This window comes from Brachyhypopomus gauderio, chromosome 20, assembly GCF_052324685.1.
Source record: "Brachyhypopomus gauderio isolate BG-103 chromosome 20, BGAUD_0.2, whole genome shotgun sequence".
Lineage (NCBI taxonomy): Eukaryota > Metazoa > Chordata > Actinopteri > Gymnotiformes > Hypopomidae > Brachyhypopomus > Brachyhypopomus gauderio.
In genome coordinates this window covers 10,876,499-10,893,190 of record NC_135230.1, presented here as the reverse complement: position 1 = coordinate 10,893,190, position 16,692 = coordinate 10,876,499, and the positions used below count along the sequence as shown (strand labels likewise).

The 16,692-nt window shown below is 42.5% G+C and overlaps 1 protein-coding gene across 24 annotated transcripts in view; it reads left to right on the top strand.

Annotated features, from left to right (window-relative positions):
• Positions 1-12,077, top strand: part of rims1b (regulating synaptic membrane exocytosis 1b) — a 53,972-nt gene extending 41,895 nt beyond the window's left edge. For 20 of the 24 annotated variants that reach the window (XM_076982545.1, XM_076982549.1, XM_076982541.1 and 17 more), the window contains 6 exons: positions 794-1,005; positions 4,523-4,670; positions 8,675-8,781; positions 9,146-9,247; positions 9,622-9,761; positions 10,009-12,077. In XM_076982545.1, coding sequence (XP_076838660.1) covers positions 794-1,005; positions 4,523-4,670; positions 8,675-8,781; positions 9,146-9,247; positions 9,622-9,761; positions 10,009-10,227 — 928 coding nt within the window. In that variant the 3' untranslated portion in view covers positions 10,228-12,077. The other 4 variants (XM_076982562.1, XM_076982561.1, XM_076982554.1 and 1 more) reach the window with 1 other exon arrangement.
• Positions 12,078-16,692: the final 4,615 nt, after the last annotated feature.

Genomic DNA, 16,692 nt, shown 5'->3' with positions numbered 1-16,692 from the left:
TGTGTGTGTGTGTTGTGCAGTGTGCTTCATGCATCTCTGTGTGTCTTTTAGAACCCTTATTGCATGCCTCCGGTCTTGCCTCCGGTCTTGCCTCCGATGCGTGGGTCCCGTGTCTTCGCCTGATCCCCTTCAACCCAACGCTCCTCATCTTAGCCCCCGGGGGCACGGAGAGGAGAGGCCCGCCCACTGTCTTCCCTTCCCTGCCGCCGGTGCCCCTGTCCCTGGGGAGGAGAGTGTAGCATGTGGCAAGGGGGCTGGAGGGTGTGAAGAGAGTGTATTCAGACAGTCCGGCAGTATCCTGACTCCGTCAGAGAGCACAGGCACCCGCCTGCTCCTCCACAGATCCAGAGGGCTCCAGAGGGCTTTGCATTGCTGTTGCCTGAAAGAAAATGAATACAGATGCTAACTTGGAACTTCCAGTTAGCATTACATGTGTGTGCGTGTTTGTGTGTGTGTGTGTGTGTGTGTGTGTGTGTGTGTATTCATATGTAAACATTCTGTTTGTTAGAACAGCTTGCTGATGTGAGAAAAGAACCAAATAAACATGAAATAGAGACTCTGACATGTTAAAGTAGCTGTTTATTCCCAAATAAAAGCTGAATTCTACACGCACCCAATAGCTTTTGCATAGTGAACTCTGCATCTCAGCAGTAAGTCGAAGGTTTCACATCAGCATAACAAAAACAGTAAATATCTTTTCTCTGAACTGTACTACACAATCTTAAGACTGTCACCCTCCATTCACCCGCTCCTCCACCCCCCCAACTCCCCCAACCCTCCTACCCTCTTCCAGCCGGCATTTGCGGGCGTCGATGGGCCGGGGTATGCTGAAGAGCATGAGCGGTGACATCACTGGGACAGAGCGCACGGACGGCAGCCAATCAGACACGGCGCTGGGCACGGTGGGCGGCGGCGCCAAGAAGAGACGTTCCAGCCTGAACGCCCGCTTCGTGGCCATCGTGGGCAGCCGACGCAGCCGCAGCACGTCTCAGATCAGCCAGACAGGTCAGCCCGCCCCCGCTGCCATGACTACCACCCCGCCCACCACCAACGCCTGGCAGGCAGACTGCACACTTCTGTTCGGCTCGTTGTTTTTTGAATCAGAGTTTCTCTTACAAACTAAGCTCATAGTAACAACAAAGCACAAATACGGTGTTTGCCACATTGTCCCAGTCAGTGTGTCCCCGCGTGGCTCTGTACGATCTCAAGCCTGATTTAAGCCTGGTTTATACTTGATGCGTCGCGAGCGGCGCAAGGGTCCGCGTGGTGAAAAGGATGTAATCCCCGTGGCTCTGCCCGTGCGTGAGGGCCTCGGGTATGGAGTCAAATTAGGGTCTTTAATGGTGACGAAAAAAAAATATCACAAATATAAGATTAGCATTTTGCATTTTATGTTCCTAATTTGTTTCTGCAATACTTTCCCTCTTTTGCGTTTCTTTCTTTTCTTTGCGTTTCACATTTTATGTTGCTGCTTTTTTTTTGCAATACTTTCTCCCTTTTGCGTTTCTTTCTTTTCTTTGCGCGTCACTGCTTTTCTTTGCGTCTCGCATTTTACGTTCATAATTTTTTTTTTGCGCTTCTCTCTTTTCTTTGCTCCGGTTTTACCCTCTGTGTGGGGGCCGGGAAAGAGGCGTGGCCCCCACACAGAGGGTAAAACCGGAGCAAAGAAAAGAGAGAAGCGCAAAAAAAAATTATGAACGTAAAATTCCACTCGCTGAACTGAACTGCTGCTGCAGTGCATCTGATGTTAAAGGAAGAGAGAGGTCGGGTGTGTGCGAGGTGGTGGCGCATTTCAGGGCATTGTTTTTATTCGCTCAGGTTTTCAAAAGATCATTTCAAACCGACCTCAGTAAAATGTTAATAATAATAATAATAATAATAATATATATATTTTTAAACAAAGTTTTAAAAGGGCACTTTCGTTGATAAAGGGCAGAGTTGGTGGTGCTTTAGCACCTGATGTCTATGTCTGCACGCAGGGCCGGAGTGGGACACTTTTTCAGCCCGGGAGTTTCATCCCCAAATCCGGTCCAAAATAATTTTCCCCTCCCAATCGGCCCAAACTAGAGACTGACATGAGCCGGCCCATCGGGAATCCTCCCGAATCTCCCGATTAGCCACTCCGGCTCTGTCTGCATGCATATACCTGTGGTCCAGCTGGGCGATCGTCTGCCATGATACCAGTAACCAAATTGCCGCGCTGTGTGACGGTTCAACTGATGACGCTGAACGTTCACAGCACGCCTTTCGCTCTTGGCCACGCCTCTTTCCCGGCCCCCCACACAGAGGGTAAAACCGGAGCAAAGAAAAGAGAGAAGCGCAAAAAAAAAATTATGAACGTAAAATGCGAGACGCAAAGAAAAACAGTGACGCGCAAACAAAAGAAAGAAACGCAAAAGGGAGAAAGTATTGCAAAAAAAAGCAGCAACATAAAATGTGAAACGCAAAGAAAAGAAAGAAACGCAAAAGAGGGAAAGTATTGCAGAAACAAATTAGGAACGTAAAATGCAAAATGCTAATCTTATATTTGCGATATTAGTTTTTTTTCGTCACCATTAAAGACCCTAATTTGACTCCATACTCGGGCGCTATCGATTCGCGAGGTCGTGCACCTCTTGAATTTTGTAACTTCGCGTGCGCCGCGCCTCAGCGCAATGACCAAAGTCATGTTTGCAGGGTTCATACACTTTTACAAGGTGGAATTCAAGCACTTATACGTCACTTTCAAGGTCCATTTCAATATTTCCCAGCACATTAAACTTAATTAAGTTAAATATTTATACATATTGTAGCGTGTCGGCAGGAGTAAGAGTGCCAGACAGGTTTTGTGTGTTCATTTCAATTCTTTATTAACTCCTTTTTAGACAGTAAGAAGAAGGTCACACAGTCACTCAATGTTTTTGTTGACCTTTTACATACACCGTTCAAACTAGGTCATCACTCTTCCAACATGACACGAACACGGTGAGCCTAACAGTGCTAAAATAAACACAAGTGACTGTACGGAACAAACACGTATGACCAAAACAAACCACATAATAACATAATCTATCACATTTAACCAAACATTTACGCTTTTAGCGTACTCCCTACTGCTGCAAGTGCTCATGGGAGGTAGCGTACTCTATGCTCCACCCCTATACACCAGTGGCAACACCACAATATACTCGAAATTATTAGCTTTTAATCACATTATTTAATGGTGGTTTATTTCCAAAACGCCCAATCTTAACGTCTTCACGTTCTCTCATGTTTTGTCCTGGAATTCCAAGAGGCTCGTATTTGTTAACATAACACAAGAGTAGTTACAATTTCAAGCATTTTCAAGTACTAAATTCCAGCACTTTTCAAACCTGAAACACAAAGTAACATTAAAATTGGTCAGGTAAATGTTCCTTCCCCTGTTTTTGAGGGGTTTCTTTATACTACCACATAGCCTATCATTTTGGACAACACTACAAAGAATGTGATGCAACGAATTTTTTTTTACAAAGGAAATAACTTATGCTTTCCAAAAGACCTTTTTATAAAGCTCTCCTGGTCTGTATAAACATCGTTCAGAGTGCCACTCTCCAAAGTCCATCTCCACCCAACTTAACCAAACCTAATTTTCTTTTGATTAAAGCATCTGTAGCCATTTCAATGTTTTAAGAAGTCAGGAGTGACTAGCCATCAATGTTCACCATACAAAGGCTTCCCATGGGGTTGGGGGGGGGGGGGGGGTTCTCAGGCCGAGCATGTGTTGCTTGTATCGCACAGTTTGTTCTCTTTGAAGCAGGAGCAGAAACACACACGCAAACCGTAAAAGTTCTCGTCTCCTGCGCAACACTGAGATTAGCTCTGAGGAGAAGACTGGGCCTGTGTCTGTTCAGCATAGGGCAGCCAATTAGCTTAGTGCTGGCGTCTTATGTTTCCATTAGCACGGCCACAGTGAGACTGCATTAGCGTCCACAGCTAAGGATGTGTGGGATAAAGCTTGTGGAATGGAACGTCCTGATTAATCAAGCTGTTCTTATCATCATACGGTGTCTCCTGTGCTGGGCTACCTCATGTCACAAATGCTATCATTACAACGCGAATCGCTATAGCATTCATAAATAATTTGAAATGTGCCATATTTTGTCAATTGTGAATTTACACCACAATCGAAATTTGTCCTCCGCATTTTATCCATCTGTGCAATTAGAACACACACACAAACACACACTAGTGATTACTAGGGGTCTGTGGTGCACACATGCCCAGAACGGTGGGCAGCCCTAGCCCGGCGCCCTGGGAGCAATTGGGGTTAGGTGCCTTGCTCAAGGACACCTCAGTCATGGCCTCAGGCCTGGGAATCGAACCCACGACCCTCCGGTCACAAGACCAGTTCTCTACCACAGGACCATGACTGCCCCTAAAATAAATAAATAAAATAAATAAAAGAAACTGCTAGTGAATAAAACAGTGTTTTTATTATGGCATTCACATTTCATTGAGTAGTCGGCCTGCCACACTTATTGTCTCGTCTGTTTGGCTCCAGAGGCGTCCAATAAGAAGTCAAAGGGAAGCGGGTCGATCCAGCGGAGCCAAGAAACGGGGATGGCCGTGGAGCTGCAGCGCAACATGAGCAGACAGCCCAGCCGCGAGTCCAACAACGGCAGCATGGCCAGCTACAACTCTGAGGGAAGGTGAGTCGGCCCTGCGTTGGTCTTTGCAAGCTTCTCATGCTTTTCAAGCCTTAAAGTGACCAGCGTTTATTCAAATGTCTAAACAAGAAGGAGGGCTGCACACTTTATCTAGTAACGAATGAAGTTTATATTGCACCTTTCACGGAACCCTAAGACACTTTACGAGTGACGCACCCAGCGTTTACAGCCAGTCACACGCCACTGAGAAGCACCAGCCGATTGCACACAGCATACCCTCAACTGGAATCCTCGGCCCCCTGGGGGAGTGAATCACGTGCAGGGAGGGGAGAAACTCTCACAATCATACCAGGAGTATTTATTAGGACAGCAAGTTTGGCCTAACCTCCATGTTTTTGGGCTGGTGGAGGACACCCATTCAGACACAGGGGAAACATGGAAACCCCACCCAGATGGGGACATGAACACACAATCCTGCTACCGAGAGGTGAACACATTAACCATTAAACCAAGTGGAGATACATGTGAAAATACATGGTTCCACTAAGTGCTGCCCAAGTTTGTTTTGAATTCTTTCTTGTAGTGTACAGTTCCTGACATAAGTTCTGTCGCTTATCCATGTTGTGGAAACAAAAGCTTATAACCTGACTTTAAATTCATCGATTGGTTTTAGAAATTACTCATTTCTGAAACCCTCCCAAATGAGATTTAATTTATGAAAATATATTTGCTTCACTGCAGAAATATTGATCATTTAATGAACACAGAAAGGTCAGATTTTGGCAAGACAAAAGTTTTGTCGCCCACAGAAAGTAAGGTGAAAATCAAACAAATAATTCACTTCATATACAAATATATGCTTCATAACACTGGTGAATGATGTTGTGGTGCTATTAGAGCCACATTTAATATTTTGTGTGACTTCCACAAGCAAGGACCACATCCATGCAGTTCGACAATGATTCATTGGAATAGCAAACAATGCAGTCTTACATGCCTCCCAGAGTTCATCTAAATTCTTTGGTTTTGTCTTCCAAGCTTCCTCTTTCATCCTACCCCAAACATGTTCAATGATGTTCATATCTGGTGACTGGGCTGGCCAGTCCTGGAGCACCTTGATCTTGAGGAACTTTGATGTAAAGATGGATGTATGAGATGAAGCACCATCCTGCTGCAAAATTTGACCCCTTTTATGATTGGGAATATAAGATGTAGCTAATACGTCTTGATATTTTAGGCTATTGATATTGCGTTCCACCTTGCAAATGTTTCGCACACCCCCATACTGAATGTAACCCCAGACCATGATCTGTCCACCACCGAACTTCACTGTTTTCTGGGTGAATCTGAGATCTCCTGCAGTATTTGTGGCGGCTGTGGTGTAATTCAACTGAAGATTCATCTGAGAAATCTACCTTCTGCCACTTTTCCAGCATCCATCCGTTTAGCAGGCTATGGGCCTTGGCAAATGCCACACGGTTTTTTACCTGCCTTTTGTTTAGTGCTGGCTTCTGGGCACTGATTCGACCATGGAGGCCATTTCGAGACAGAATCCTACAAACTGTTTTAGTTGACACAGGGACTTGAGGTGACCAGGCCTGGTGGAGCTCTGCTGCACTGGAAGAGGAACTGGCTTTGGATTTTCTAACCAACAAATGTTCCTCCCGAGCAGTTGTCTTTTGGGGTCTACCAGACCTGGGCTTGTCAAAAACATCTCCAGTCTCTTCAAAATTTTTTTTATTCTTTGTACTTGATACTGAGACACATTAAAGGTGCCAGCCACCTCTGCAGTGGATTTAGTCTTCAGCGTCTTGATAATCAAGGCTTTGGTCACAGGATGGATTTTTGGCATGTTGTCAGAGTTCAAGTAGCTGTGCAAGTGAAGGTCTGGGGTGCTGGAGTTCTATACACACCCACTAATTAAACAATCAATTAGTGAGCACAGGTGAGGCTGTAAACTAGGATTGGGTGCATTATATGACAAGCCGACAAAACTTTTGTCTTGCCAAAATCTGGGCCCGTATTTATCAAACTTCTTAGAATTACTCCTAAGAATGCTGCTAAGAATTGACTTATGTCTAAAATAATTCTTAGTTAAAAGCTGAGACTAAAAGTTATTTATCAAGCCACTCAGTCTCACTTTGAGCGAAGTGTAGGAGTAATTCTTAAGTGTCAGTCTCAGAGCTGATTTACGACACCTGGCTGTGCCGCAAAGATGATCCTGGACGACGTCGTTTCAAAACCCCCTGCAAGAACCAATCACTGGATCGGATTTCATGTTCAATAATATTTCCTGAGAAATGTCAAGATAAAATTCAGAAAATGTTGCAGTACCTTCACATTTAACTTAATAATGTTGCAGTCATAATTTTGTGAAATAACACAGCGTATTTATGCAGTTAATAAATAATCCTAATAAAAAGAGATTTCATATCTACCTTTAAGTCCTATGTGACACGCACTGGTATGTATAATTTTCCCTTCTTTCTTTTGTTATTCATATGTTTTCTCTGATTTATTTTGGATAGTGCAACTGAATCACATTCAGGCAGAGGACCACCGGGCAAGCCTCTTCTAAATTCTAAAACATATCTCAAAGACAAGGTTTTTTTAATCATTTATTTAGATTTGCACACAAACACTGTGATGCTAATTGTCACTTCAAAATTATTGCATCCGTTAGTAATAAAGAAGCTGCTCGTGCTCCCGACCCTGCTGGCTTGAGCGCAGATTCTCCATCTGCCCCTCTCTCTCTGACAGCGCTTCCAAACACCTCCAGTCATGAATGGCCGGAGGAAAAGTGAGCGTCTGAAGGAAGTCTGGCAGAGGTCTCACTCCCAAATGACATACAATAACTGACAAGGCAGACGTCAAAGCTTAAAATTAAAGTATTAAAGCATCGCAGCATGAACATTACACTCTTGCACGAATAAATAAAAGGAAGAAAAAAAAATTAAACCCATGCTTATCTTAATGCCTAATTATTGTGCATATTTGTGCATTGTGCATATTTATGTGCATATTTATATATCTATAAAATTGAAATGTGTACCTAAAATGATGGTTCGCACGCATCTCAGTCTTCTCAGTGCCATCTCAGCCCCCTGGTGGCAACTCTTAACGACTTATGAGTCCTCTGGAGCAGTCTTAACTTTTCGGGAGAGTAAGAGTGATTCTTATACTTGAGAGTTTTGATAACTGGCACTTACACTTAACTCTGTGAGTAGGAGCAAATCTAAGAATTTTTCAGCACTTAAGTCCAAAATTCCACTCTAAGAAGTTTGATAAATACGGGCCCTGACCTTTCTGTGTTCATTAAATGATCAATATTTCTGCAGTGAAGCAAATTTATTTTCGTAAATTAAATCTCATTTAGGAGGGTTTCAGCTTTCATATGAGTCATTTCTAAAACCATGCAGAAATAGATGAATTTAAAGTCAGGTTATAAGCTTTTGTTTCCACAACATGGATAAGCGACAGAACTTATGTCAGGGACTGTACTTTGAATGTCTGTGGGCCCCAATGTAAATAGGACTTCAGTGGCATTTGGGTAATCCAGTAAAATATAAACAATATATAACAAAACTAAATAAATGAAGTTTTTTGTCAGTAATGTGCCCTTCACAGCATATTGAACATGCCCTGTGCAACCACGTGACCAAAGACTGCAGTAATAGTCTAAACATCTTCAAAAGGAGGCCTCGTGTGTTGCCTTGGCAACCTACCTGTCTGTCAGCCATTTGCATTTGGGGCTTAACAGGCCCAGCAAAATGGTGCAACAATTTTCTTTGACATTTGGTTAATTACAGCAGAGCCTTGGTGCTCCACACTGCCCTTTTACCAGAGCGAGCGGAGAAAAGGCAGGGGGATGGGGGGATGGGGGGACGGGGACGGGGGTGGCGGGGGCGGCACCTGCAGCAGGCCTGCGTTGGGTAGCCATGCGTGTTCCCGCATGAAGACCTGCTGTAGTCCTGAAGAGTTTGCTTACACGAGAGGATCTGGTTGTTAGTGTGCGATGGGAGACTTATTTGCTTTCTTCTGTCCAGTCCGATCTTCCCAGCTGTGAGAGTGGAGACTCAGTTCAGCGACTTCCTGGACGGACTTGGTCCCGCCCAGCTGGTTGGCCGACAAACCTTGGCCACGCCCTCTGTCGGTGAGTTTTGCCACACTGCTCATGTCGTGTTTGATGGCGTACTTTCTTTGATCTCTTTTCCAGTTAAACAGTTTAACAGTTTGTCACTCCAGATGCCACTGTGTGTATGCAGCCACAGGGTTTGAACATCCTGAAATACATTGTAGATCCACTAGTTATTATTTATTTTCATGACATTTACACAATGTATTATACAGAAATTGGGGGGAAATAAATGTAGAAGCTGCTTTGGAGCTGAGGGCGGTTTTGCATTGTTCTAGAACTGATCCTGCATGTCCTGGGCCTTGAGCTTTTTTGTATAGTTCTAGAGCAGCACCTACATGTCCTGGGCCTTGAGCTTTTTCTGGCCTCCGGTGTTGTGCAGGAGACATTCAGATTGGTATGGTGAACAAGAAAGGCCAGCTAGAGGTGGAGGTGATCCGCGCCCGGGGACTGGTTCAGAAACCCGGCTCAAAATCGCTTCCTGGTTAGTCACCCAAACTCCTCCACACCTTAACCCAGTGTCATTCATGCTCTTCGTATAAGAAACTGCAGTTATCTACATCTATCCAGCTCCTACTAACCCATGTTTACAACAAGACTTTGGGTTCAGGGGACCTACTAATACCAGGTAGAACTATTCCTGTGATAGTTTTCTACAGAATCATCATGAATGGCTTCTATATTCACAGAAAGGTAGAAAGCTGTATTACACTGAAGAAAGCATGAGGAGTTCGACCTTTTACACTGTAGAAATGTATTAGTGTAGTTATACCTGGAAGTTTTCCATTTTAGAAATGGTTTGTTATAGATATACCTTAAGCTTTTAACACTTTAGCAATGGATGTGATCTTCTCTCAGCTCCCTATGTTAAGGTGTATCTGCTGCACAACGGGGCATATGTAGCCAAAAAGAAGACCAAGATTGCACGGAAAACACTCGACCCCCTGTATCAGCAAACCCTGCAGTTTGAAGAGAGTCCACAGGGTAAAGTGTTGCAGGTGAGGGATGTTGCTTTTCCACATTTTGGATGTCGCTGCATAAATATGAGTCAAAGGTCAAGAAGACGAGCTTTTAGTGGCTTGGAAATAATTGTTTTCATTTTGTTTTTACAGCTAGAGAGACCAAGTGTACAAAGGACACTTGGATGTTTTTAGCTTTATAATGAGTTAAATGACTTTAACTAGTTTTGAGAATTCTGAGACTTAATTTCTTAAAAGCCATCTTAGTATCCTGTCTTTGTGTTAGGTAATTGTCTGGGGAGACTATGGGCGAATGGACCACAAATCGTTCATGGGAGTAGCACAGATCCTATTGGAGGAGCTGGACCTGGCCAGCAATGTGATTGGCTGGTACAAACTTTTTCCACCCTCCTCCTTAGTGGACCCTACGCTTGCCTCATTGACTCGACGTGCTTCCCAGTCGTCTCTGGATGGTTCCCCGGGTCCAGGGGCAGTTCGGTCATAGAGGACTAATGTACAAAACAAACTCCATACAAACAGAAAGAGACAGTCTAGAGGAACCAACATAACAACAATCACAGGCAGACAGAAAATGCGATGAGAAAAAAAAACCACAACAAAGCTTTGATGAAATCTGACAATCACTCCTGTCGCTTATGTTGGGTTTGTAATGTTTTCTTTTTTTTCTCTCTCTCTCTCTTATGTGTATGAAAATAACACCTGGACATTCTGCCCATTTTGTTTGTCCAAGATGAAATCGCCTACGCACAGATTGACACTGAAAAATTAGGGCTTATGGGAAGCACTAATTAAATACGATTTGGAGAACACACTGTTCCTGAAGCAGGGTGCTTTTCAGTCAAATCATCGTTAATGAAACGTACACTGGATACATTTTTAAAAGAGCATTAGAATGTATCGACCCCTCAAAGCAATGACAACCTCTTACCAAGGGATTGCGGGGTCTTGAAATAGAAATGGATACTCTCTGTATAGCCTGTAAGGTAAAAATAAGAATTCAAAGAGCATGACCTTAAGAGAAGCAAATTGCCCTTTCGAGAGGTCGTCTGGGTTTGCAGGGCCTTTCTAGGTGCCTAAACCTCGAGAACGCTTAAAATGTGGTCCATGTCCTTTGGAAGGTCTTGTTATTCATATGTTTACCACAGGTGAAGGAGACCGTGCTCTCCTGAATATTTTTTCTGTGTTTGTTTATCTTTTTGCAAATTTGTTTCATACTTCTTGCACACCACACAAGTTTTAATGGGATCTGTGTTGTCTATCATACTGTATGCATGGTGAAAATGATACAAAGAATTAGAAAAAAAACATGTCTGGAAGAAAAGAGTCTGCAACAAAAGCACCTTTATGATTGCACAGACTCAATTTTGGCTCCTGTAGTATTTTTTATTCACAGTTAGTTTGTGATACAGTTTTCTATCATACCATGAGAAGTGCGCCGTAATACTCTCTGACATCTTTAGCCCTTCCTGATGATCTATGGCTGATTGTTGGTAACAGCCAGTTGTTAAAATTCCCCAGAGGGTTACAGCTCCAGAAGGGCACAGTCGGGCACAGTCGCAGGTTGAAAGACGTGGAACTCCAGAAGGGCAATTTGAAAGGAATGTGTAAACATTCTAATGTGTGTAACAGATTTAAGGTAATACGTGACACAAAAATGCTAATGTGTCTAATCACTTTAAAAAGGAAAACATTAACTAAAAATGCTAATTCGTCTATCAGCTTGAAGGGAATGCGCAACCCAAAAACTCTAACTTTTAGAACTGATGGAAAGTAATACATATTCCCAAAATGCTAACGTATCTTAACAGCTTGAAAGGAATATGTGAGCCAAAAATGCTAACATGTTTAACAGGCTGAAAGAAAATCATGACCCCAAAAATGTTTAATGTGTAAGTGAATAAAGGTTGTGAAGGCCATCGTTTGTACTTTGCTAATGTGGACACCACGACCCATTTCTGAACACCATTTGTACTGCTGGTGTCTGCGTTATTTTACACCATTCTCTGTCTGAAAGGGCCGTGGATCTAACAAAAAACTCTTTATGTAAATGTTTGTACGTTAATTTCAAATGTCGCTGCAACAGTTGTCAAAGTTACACCATGTATTTCCTAAATTTATCTCCAAAAGTCAAGGATCAGATGTTACCAGATGTTGCTGGTTATTTAAGGTGGTGCACTGTACAGAACACAAGAGATACATAACTCTTGTGTACAGATATGCCCTTCTCAGGAGCATTGCCAACATCTGGGCTGCAGTATGTCATTGCTGTTGCGAGAAAAAAAAAACATTGTTTTCCATAAAATAAGTCAGCCATTAGGGTCTTGTGATTTTAAAGAGGTTTTAAAAGGGTAAATAAAGCATTCATTTGCCAGTACTAGACAAGCAATGATATGACGAACATGCACCACTCTGCTGTCTGCCCTCAGTAACCTAGGAGAGTCTTTTCTTGCACTGCATCCCAGTTCAGATGCATGTGTAGGAATTTTAAAACAAATATAGTCTCCTTCGTTTCACAAGCACAAGAGCTTTACTTTGCAAAACCCGTTTACATTTCAGAAGGAAAACAGACTATAAAGAAAAAACTAATCTGCCTACTGTTCTGATTAGTTCTGATTTTATCTCCGATTTTTAACAAAGACAGTAAGAGTAAAGCCAGCTCCCCTCATGCGCCTTTCATTGTTACGATGTTGCCGTCGCCAACACAAACACCACTCTTCTGTCAGACCACTGGCTCCTCCTCCAATCGGAGGGCGGGAGCAGCAGGACTCCGAAACCTCCCAAGCTGCATGCACATTTTTGTAAAACAGCAGAAAAGAAGAAGAAAAAAAAACCTGCAGAACTAGATACACGTGTTAGTTGCACACTTGGTAGGCCAGCTCGTTTTTGCATGTACTTGTACAGTTTGCTTGTACTTGATTATAAAGAGATAAACTAAGAAACTAAAGCCATTCACACTCACTGGTAGATTTTCAGATCAGCTAAAACAAAAAATTCAATAACCCCATTCTGGAGATGTTTTAGACATTCTTATTTTGATTTATAACCTTTATTTCCCACATCTGTTAATCTTTTCTAAACCTTTGTGGAAACACGTGCTCTGTACTGTAATACAGAACATAACCTAACCTTGTTTTATAAATATTTTATTATAAGTCATATTTTATCCAAGAGATAGATTAATAAAATGTGTAAAATCCCAGAAATCTATACAGAATTAGATATATATACAAACTATATATATATACACACACACACAGATACACACAGACCTAAGTAGCAAACTGCATCCATTACACATATGAAAATAATACATGCACAAAACATAGATTGTAAATATGAAATAACCATGTGGTTAAGCCATATTTGCAAAAGAGGCCAAGGATTTCTTTTTAGGGAGGACATCCCAGTAGGAGGCCATGGTGTGGCAGACTTTCTTATGGGGCGGGGCCAGCTCTAGATGTCTCCATCCCAATCCTCCAATAGCATCTTACCTCAGTGGGCTTGAGTGACTTTGGTGCAGACTGACAGCCAGAACATGTCAGTCTCTGTGCTTTAAAGCCAAGTCTGTCTCAGCTTGGGTCTGAGGGGAGGGGGGAGAACACTGGGTGTTTTCTGTTGATGTGAGACTGGTTTTCATTTACTTTATCAGTATTTATCAGTAGAAAAAAAAACAAAACAAAAAGCTGATTGTTTACAACTTGCAGTATGTGTTCCACTTGAGTTGAGAAAAAAATAGGAATATAAAAAGTATTCACTTGCAACATTTTTTTTGTTTGTATAAAGATGTGGCTCAAATGATGTGTATGTTTTATATTAAAGAGTTCATTTTTATTATTTCCAAATAAAAAAAAGTGTGTGGAAGAAAATTCCTTTACTTTTGTCTGTTCCTCCAGTTGTTTGTAACATTTAGTAAATGGCTGACAGCTAAACTAAGGATTAAACATCACAGAAGCAATGAGTTATAATTATACATATTTCACATTTAAATAATGCTTTCTAGCCCTCCTCATTTTTATCCTCTGTTTCTGGTATAAGAGACTTCTAATTGATATCTGATTTAGAAAATGGAGATCAGAAAAAGCTACATTTGCAATTAATGGTTTTAAAATCCCTGTTCTTGAATTCCTTCTCATGACTGGGACAGAGCTGTGTGTGAGGATTACAGGATCGCCCACCTCATTTGTGGTCAACAGTCACCATCACCATTAGCCTATAGTCAATCTGTGAAACAGTAATAAGAGCTGCAGAATGAAGGTTTTCATTTTCATGTTTCCACATTTCAAGCATAAATTATGTGTCACTCTCTTGACTCACAGCCAGAACAACATAGCAAGGTTTGTTTTGTATCTTGTGTGGAGAAAACAGACATAGTACACTGCTAAAAAAAAATAAAGGGAACACTTAAACAACACAATGTAACTCCAAGTCATCCACACTTCGTGTTCAGATAGGAAGCAACACTGATTGTGAATCAATTTCAACTGCTCTTGTGCAAATGGAACAGACAACAGGTAGAAATGAGAGATTTTCAACTGATTTCAAAGATTTTTATTAATTGAGATCTAGGATGTGTTATTTTAGTGTTCCCTTTAATTTTTTTGAGCAGTATATTACCTTAGTATTTACTTTTAGGTTTTACACACTCTTCACCAACGTTCATAGGAATTGTTTGTATAAGACTTGTGGGCATCTGAATCTAAAACACAAAGATGACACAGCTTTCTAATTCATTTTAGTTTTATAACGCAATTGCACTCCCATCTTACCTACCCAAATCTAAACCAGGCATTTCACTGTAGCTACCAGGAGAGGGCAGACTCCTGTCAGCATGTATAACGGACAATCACAAGTATGCGACTGACAGTTTGATATTGATATTACCTTCTCTAAGACCAGTGTTTCATCAGTCGAGCCTTTCATTAGAGACATGTGTGTGTTTAGAGCACCGAGATGGCAGAATTGTGCAGTTTCACACCCATCTGACCCAGATTAGCAGCCGCTTTTTACAACTGTGATTAGGGTTTTAACTAGTGCTGTCAATTCCAGGTGCCGCGATTAAAAGTCCTCACCAGGATTTTGCTCAGGCTTCCTGGATTGTGTTGATTCCACTAATTTTACCTGGATTGCTAATTAGAAAATCTAGCAAGCTTGAGCAAAATCCTGGTGAGGACTTTTACTTTCTGAACCTGGAACTGACAGCACTAGTTTTAACATCTTTTGCTAACATGACGAATTTGCTCAAACACAGTAGGCCTACTCCAATTTCAAATTACGGGGTAGACTTCAGCAAACATGTGCCCCTCTGTGATATACCTTAATATATCTTGTAGCTTCCCAGGGGCAATGAGATGGAAATGCCCCGGAATCAGAGCAGTAGTCCACAGTCAGAGGCTGAATCCACAGACAGAGGCTGGATCCACAGACAGAGGCTGGATCCACAGACAGAGGCTGGATCCACAGACAGAGGCTGGATCTACAGACAGAGGCTGGATCCACAGACAGAGGCTGGATCCACAGACAGAGGCTGGATCCACAGACAGAGGCTGGATCCACAGTGCCTGAGTTGCTCCCCCGTGCTTCTGGACACTGCTCTCCTGTTGTCTCCAGTGTGCCAGCAGTATGGGATAGCGAAATGCAAACTAGTCAGTAGTTTCCATCACTCTGCCCTGGCACTATGTCATTGCTTAAACACACACACACACACACACACACACACACACACACACACACACACACACACACACACACACTCCCCAGTAAGCTTGTGCTCATGTAATTAACCAGATACATGCCATCTTCTCTGTGTCATTCCCAGTCAGAGGTGTCAGTTCCAGGTTCAGAAAGTAAAAGTCCTCACCAGGATTTTGCTCAAGCTTGCTAGATTTTCTAATTAGTGCAATCCAGGTAAAATTAGTGGAATCAACACAATCCAGGAAGCCTGAGCAAAATCCTGGTGAGGACTTTTACTTTCTGGACCTGGAATTGACACCTCTGTTCCCAGCGCCAGTCGCCCTTAAAACATTAATTTTCCGAGTCTCGTCACGCCACCCTGCAGAGACAGGTTGCGGACTCCAAGTTTGCTATTTTTAGCGTCTGATGAGCAAGTGCGAATGTGATTTGGGGAGTCGTTTTGCTAATGTGGCCAATTAGCGTTGTATTACCCAGCATCCTCACACAGCGCAGACGGGGTGCCGGACGCCAGATGACAGACGCAAACGCGTGGAGGCCCAGCCAGAGCCTCTGAGCTGCATTCAGGAAATTGTCACTAATTAACAGGAAATGAGCATAAAGGCCAGAGTAATAACGCAGATAAAAGAAAGTGCATTAGGTTGGGAAAAGGTTCTGCTGTGGAGGGAAAGTTCTAGACCTGGGGCCCATGTCATGTGTATACATCACTCTCTTCCACTTGTGCAAAGGAGTGAACTCAGTTAAGTGCAAAAGGGAATGCCTGGTTCAATCGTTCATTTACTTCTGAAAGACCAAAACTGGTCAAACCTTTGCAAAGTAACCCAACCACCCTCAAAGTAAAACTATTTCATGGTTATGTCACAATGTAACCCAATTCTTTCTGCTCCCATCTGTAGTAAGTAAAATGGTGAGAAGCACCCTAATTGAATATTCCTACCCGTGATGTTCTCTGAACAATCTGAATGTTCATTTTGTATGCTAATGATCACATTCCTCATTGGCTGATTTAACAGGGGGGGGGGGGGGGGGTGACTATTCTGCAGTGATAACAAACTGAAATGATGGCCAAAGAGAGGAAGTGCTTATTCAATAAGCTTGGCATGTGTGCTAAACATGATAGTTCATCATGGAACAAAGTGAAACACTTGTGTCCTTTTAAGATGGTGCGTAATAAAACATCAGAAGTGTTTTTCCCTTATCCAAGATATCAGTCAAGACATGTTTGGTGTTTGATGTTTGCTTCATTGGATTTGCATAGAAT